This window comes from Aplysia californica, unplaced genomic scaffold (genome assembly GCF_000002075.1).
Source record: "Aplysia californica isolate F4 #8 unplaced genomic scaffold, AplCal3.0 scaffold00203, whole genome shotgun sequence".
Lineage (NCBI taxonomy): Eukaryota > Metazoa > Mollusca > Gastropoda > Aplysiida > Aplysiidae > Aplysia > Aplysia californica.
Window position 1 is genome coordinate 1089916 of NW_004797473.1, and position 6091 is coordinate 1096006.

The 6091-nt window shown below is 39.7% G+C and overlaps 1 protein-coding gene across 1 annotated transcript in view; it reads right to left on the reverse strand.

Annotated features, from left to right (window-relative positions):
- Positions 1-5045: 5045 nt before the first annotated feature.
- LOC101860976 (emopamil-binding protein-like) overlaps positions 5046-6091 on the reverse strand; it is an 8175-nt gene continuing 7129 nt past the window's right edge. Inside the window, 1 exon segment of the mRNA XM_005099134.3 lies at positions 5046-6091. This exon segment is cut by the window's right edge and continues 2 nt beyond it. Coding sequence (XP_005099191.1) covers positions 5848-6091 — 244 coding nt within the window. The 3' untranslated portion in view covers positions 5046-5847.

Genomic DNA, 6091 nt, shown 5'->3' on the forward strand with positions numbered 1-6091 from the left:
GCTCGGAGATCCCCTGTGCATGTTGCACTCATTAAAAATCCCTGGGTGGTTGAAAGTTGTAGAAGAAGAGGGGTTGCCACCTGAGCAAAATTCAATATTTCCGACCATAAGGAATACCGTATATCCCTATAGTATCTATCACACTTGTAAAACATAAGACACCCCCTTGTTGTATTATATATTGTATGTACCTTCCTGACTTGGCGACCTGCGTAGCACCAACCCACCTGTCTCCCCAGATATCGGGAATACCCTATACAGCGACAAGGTGGGCATGGTCACAAGTGAAAGTGAAAGTCTTGAGTGTACAGTATCAATTTTGAACGTTTGTTGACTCAGAACCGTTTATCTGTTCAGCTGTTGGTTCATTATTGTTGATAGATTTCCCATTCAACAAACATACATGTAACAATAAACCACCAGTCAAATAAATGAAGTTACGAGTCAACAAGCTTTTAAAATTGACACCCTCACAATTTCCAGTTCGTGACTATGCCCGTTTTCCCCATGGACTGCTCAGATGAATACAACTTGATGTACCGGCACATGTGGGTTTACTACTACACCACTACAGTTTGGACCGAATGTACAGTAATAACTATTGGGGGGCTCTCATGCCCGTTTTTCCCCGTGGACTCCTCATCTATTTTGGGTACAGTTTGGAGTTTGGTCATGGCATTCATGACAGAATGATAATTTGGCTACACCAAGTCATGCACTCCTGTGACAACAATGATGTTATGAATCATAATATAATGAGTCAACACTAAACAAAGCCCTCTTTCAGCAAAATAAAGTCTTTATTAAGGAAAAGATGTCGGTACACAAATGATACAGTAGATATTGAAGTTCTTTGGGACCAAATATAATTCAAGCAAAGGTTCCATAAAATATATAAGCAAATTCTGCCAAAAAACAAAACAGGCTCACCCTCCTGACTCAGTACAGTCCATGCCAGCTTTAAGCACGGTCACAGGGAGAAAGCTTCAGGCTGAAGCGTGCTTGAGTGCGAAGTACACATAATCCAGAGATTTTCATGTAGTAAATTTCGAGTTCTATTTCCCTTTGTTTGTAAGTAGGACTATAGCGGTCCCACAAAAGTGAGCACTGTCATTTTTTACCTGCCATTGTTGATTTTGTTTGCTGGTTTGTTTTTGTTTTGAGGTCGAATGGGAAATAAAACTTAATTGAGACGGCCAGTCACGATACAGCACACTAGGCCTACACACTGTGCCTGAGCGTTAATACTGGTCGCTGTGCCACATTCATGCCACCGCCCTTCCTCCCACCTTGCGCGAGATACACAATCAGGATTAACGGATAGCGAGGGTCAAAGGTAAAATCGCAGCACGCCTCCCTTTCTCGTCTCCACGACTCTCTTTGTATTTTTTGTGGCTGTGTGTAGCTTTGCCCTAGGCTAGATCCTATGTCCACGCGTGTGGCTGTGAACATCTCTCTTTCTCTCCGCCCGTGTGAGTGTGTATCTCCATCACTTGCGTTCTCTGTGTTTCTCTTAACACACTCACTGCTGCGGTGTAGACTGTGTTCAAACTTCGATGGGTCATCATGAAAGTATTCACTGTCTTGTAAATGAAGCGTGCCTGAAGCCGAAGTTACCGTGCTTAAAGGCGTGTAAGTTATATATAGCAAATATTCGGTAAGAGCCGTTTAGCGTGCTTGAGTCCGAAGCGTGCTTTATGCCGGCGTGCTTAAAGCCGGCACGTACAGTACAAAAATATGGACAAATACAGGCACATGAGACTCTGCTTACAAGAATTTGAAGAATCCATGCAAAAACTCACATAACACAGCGCTAAAACTGAATTGTCAAAAAACAAATATACATGTGTACATGTAATGTATTATTTATTCATAACAATATACGTCGGTAGACTGCATTATTATGACGTACATAGTACATGTATTGTAGTATATATGCATCCTCATCCAAAGCAATGACCAGACTTTGCTGCTTCTCAACACCTCACAGTTGTACCTGGACTTGTGGACTACCCGGACAGACACCAGCATGTCCCAAAACAAAATCTCAGCTGCCTTTGTAATATAAAGCAATGATTAATCTAAAGACATTGTTCTACACGCTACATCCATAATCCTTACAGAATTCTTGATTTTATAAAGACTAGCAGTATTTGGTCTTTTTGGATGAAATGAATTAGAAAAATAGTTTTTTTAAAGAGTAAATTAGGCCTACTGTTATTTTAAAAAACATATTAATTAAAAGAAAGGGCCTTGAGAAACTCCATGAAACAAATAGAGTTCAAGAAGGCCCTGTTGGGGAATTGAACCAGGGCCTCCCCCTCCTAGTCTAGTGCGATACAAACTGAGCTAATGGAGTGTCTCTATGGGGAAGGGGAGCTAAAGGGTATTCTTCCATTGTTCCGGTGAATGGTATAATCATAATAATATATGAGTCACAATATGGTGAAGTCAGGCACTTGTCAATTTTTGGGCAGTTGGAGTTACTGGTATTACCAGTATCTGAAAGTGAAAGTTTATTCATTTGATAAAATTGATTTGTTTTCAATTTTTAAAAATATCCATCTACCTTGAATAAAAGGCAAGACATTTGCAATTGAAAGAGGTGAGGTCGTCTAGTTTAGTTTCAGTGGTGAAAAAGGCAGCTAAAGATTGGTCACTCCAATAGCTAAAGAGTCATTGAAAACTGAGAAATGACATATTTTGTGCCTGTAATTCAATGTTTTTTCAGTAAAATTCACATGTTAATATGTTTTTGTATGGACATAAAAAGGGTTGAGCCCCCAATTTTTTTTGCCTAACTGGTGGAAAATACCTGTTTCTCCGATTTCATTATTTTGCCAGGGGCCTGATTTTACCACGATGCCTCATATTATATATATAGGCCGCTCAGTGTACAGTGGAACTTGGATTCAACGAAGTCGTCGGGCCTGACCTAAAATCTAGTTGAATCCGAGTGTTCGTTATAGCAAACATGAGGTTTTGTGTAGATAATTACAGGCACTGAGCAAGTAATGTAAAAAGAGAAGTCACAAATAGTGCCTGAAATGCCTGCATATTACGAGCTGTGTAAAAAAAAAAAAAGACCGATTCGTTCTAATGCATTCCTGTGCCATCTCGATTGTTTACCACAAAGTTGTGTTGCTGTGTAGATCCTAGCATAACGGCAACTTTTGATTGCATAGACAAGCGCGCAATTCATTACGTAGATCTACGTCAAGACTAGTTTATCATTGTAATAATGATCAGTTGCCGAGGGGAAAAAAAGACCTTGACACGTTTGTATCTGAAACGTTCAACGCCCAGACCGCTAGTGTCACCCCCCCCCCTCGACACGCACACACAACTACACGTGTGCAGGCCGCCCATCCGACTCCGAGTAGACACGTGCGCGAGCAAACAACGCATGTGTTGGTATGAAGAAAAAGGCCGCTGATTGGTCGCATGCAATTGGCTAAGTGAATACTGGTTCACAATGCAGTTGCAATTGATAGTTTCCGGGAATAGATAAGTTCGTTCTGGGCGAAGCTACGTCTGCAGGGGCAGTTCACCCTGACAGCGACCTCGTTGAATCCGAGCTCGCTGATTTAAGTGCTCGTTGAATCCGGGTTATTTTTATTGATTTTAAAGAAGAAAAAAAAACTGGGGAATCTATCTCATCTCGTTAAATCCGAGTTCCACTGTAACACTTCGTGATATGTGACTTTTCAAAATGGAGTAAGCTGGAGTCTTTGAGTCCTACACAAATCACTTGATACATGACAAGCTGACTTTGGCTCTAAAAACACATAAGATGAAGTATGAATTAGGATATGTGTAATGTAAATGTCAGAGGCCACATCAATCACTAAACAGTTACAAAAACATGGTAAGAAGATTTTAAAATCGATACATGATACATATCATCTATTGCATTACATAAGTATGTATTTTCAAACACTAATTTGGCAAAAGTTGTTTCTGCACAAAAAGTCTTCATCAGTATTTTTACAAATCTACGACACTTTTGGGTATTTATGGCATTTATGGCACATCAAAACATTAAAGAAAAAAAATACTGTTTGGAACAGAGGCGATATCAACAAGCACATCAATAAAATATCAAAATCAATTTTCAATCCAATTAGTGAAAATAAACCCTACTGCAAGTACAAGATTGCATAAATTTCTCTCAATTCAAAAAACAAAAACAATGTTCAAACATCAAATCTTTTTCATCTCATTTTAAAAGAAGAACAATTAAAGGTACCCATGTCCTTCACTCAAAAATTGAGCAAAAGTGCTGTAAAATAGCAGTACAGATAACGATTTACACAGCCAAATCAGAAAAGCTATAACTTTGTAGAAAAGAAAGGCTCATATAATAACTTAATAAGTGCCATTATAAATCAAGACCCTTCAAAAAGTATGTTTTGTCCCTTAAAGCTATAGTCAACACAGTGAAGTAACGAGACAGAATGCTAAGGCTATCGTCAACTTCAACTGTCCCCCCCCCCCCAATCCCTAAGAATCATGAAAAGTATGAGTGACTAAAGGCATAGCCTTTAGAATGCAACAAAGAAACAAAAACCGGTTCACATTCTTTTGTCATAAGTGTCAAAAAGTGGCATTGCTCAAAGTCGATTAAAGTAGTTGAGAAACTCAAGATTGGTTCTTCTCTAGCGCCCAGAAATACAAGTAAGATCTTCAATTGAAAGAGCTTTCCACTTTCGTTTTCTCTTGTCCTTCTGTAGAATTTCTTTCTAAAATTTTGTAAAAATTTTCCGTATTCATTTACATCATCTGGGAGGTGGGTTACCGGTACTTTGGTACTTCAAGCTCGCCTGTCAGGGCCATTCCAGGCTCACAGGGATACCATATCCTAGTAGACAGACGCAGATGCTCAACAAAACCCCCCAAAAATGTCCTCACTTGGAGAATCGAACTTTTGTCTTCTGTATGCAAAGGCAAGGAGCCTAATCACTACACTACAGAAGCCAGTGCCCGTACTGTAAATGCACTCACAAACAAACACATGCTAACAAACAAACAAACATATATATTTGTGATTTTTATAGCTTTAATCTTATTCTTATAATCCAGACACTCAATGCTCATACAAAACCCCCAAAAATCTTTAAAAAATTTTACTCCATTTATTGAGTCATAAAATCTGATTATTCGGAGCTTCCATTTTCTCTTTTTTTTCCCACAAACTGAATGATACCTCATCTTTTTACAGCTTCAATTTGAAATGTATAATTCTAACCAAATGTTTTGAAATATAGGCCTATAGGAAATAACTTTGCTGATCAACTTGAAATAAAACAACAACATATAAATGGTAGATTCCGCTTAATACTTAAACCAAACATGGTGAATTCAAAAACAGCAGTAAGCCGAAAAAAAATTTAAAAAATCACCTGATTTTTTTTTCTTCTATTCGAGTAACCTGTCTAAACCGAAAACCCAGCTAAGCCAAAGAAAATTCAGCTGTCCCACATATTTTGGTTTAAGCTGACTCTACTGTATATATTTTTACTCATTAATTCTTTTGACTTTTATAGCTCACAGAGTGGGTGGTTGGCGGGTGCTCTGGTGCAGTTTGCTTCTTCTTTCCTATCAAAAATCTATTGTCTTTATCTCCCCTCCTTCTTTTTTGTGTTTGTTACTTTCCTGCAATCACCTCTTATCTTCGGCATAATCTAATCCTGTGTTGCAAGTGCTGTAAAACATTTACCGGTACTAAAACAAAAGCTCACAGAAACATTCATTGACTTTCCTTCCTTCCCTTTTTTCACCCACAGTTCCAATTCCCATCTCTTCCTCCACGCTTCTTTGACCACACCGTCTGCACTGCGCCACCCCTCACTGATCCTTCCTTTTCCTTCCGTTGTTTCGGTCCCGACTTCTGCCCGAGCCTAACTCTGCCGACGCGATGGCTGTTCGCTGCTGGTGCAACATGGCCGCCTTGATGGCGAGCCAGGACTGGTACATGAGGAGGAGCGGTATGACCACCCAGAGGCCGTTGAAGAAGACCAGGTACACCCACAGGAACATGAAGTTACTGGTGTCTAGGCTGGGGCTGCCCGTCAGCCACTCGGGACAGAAG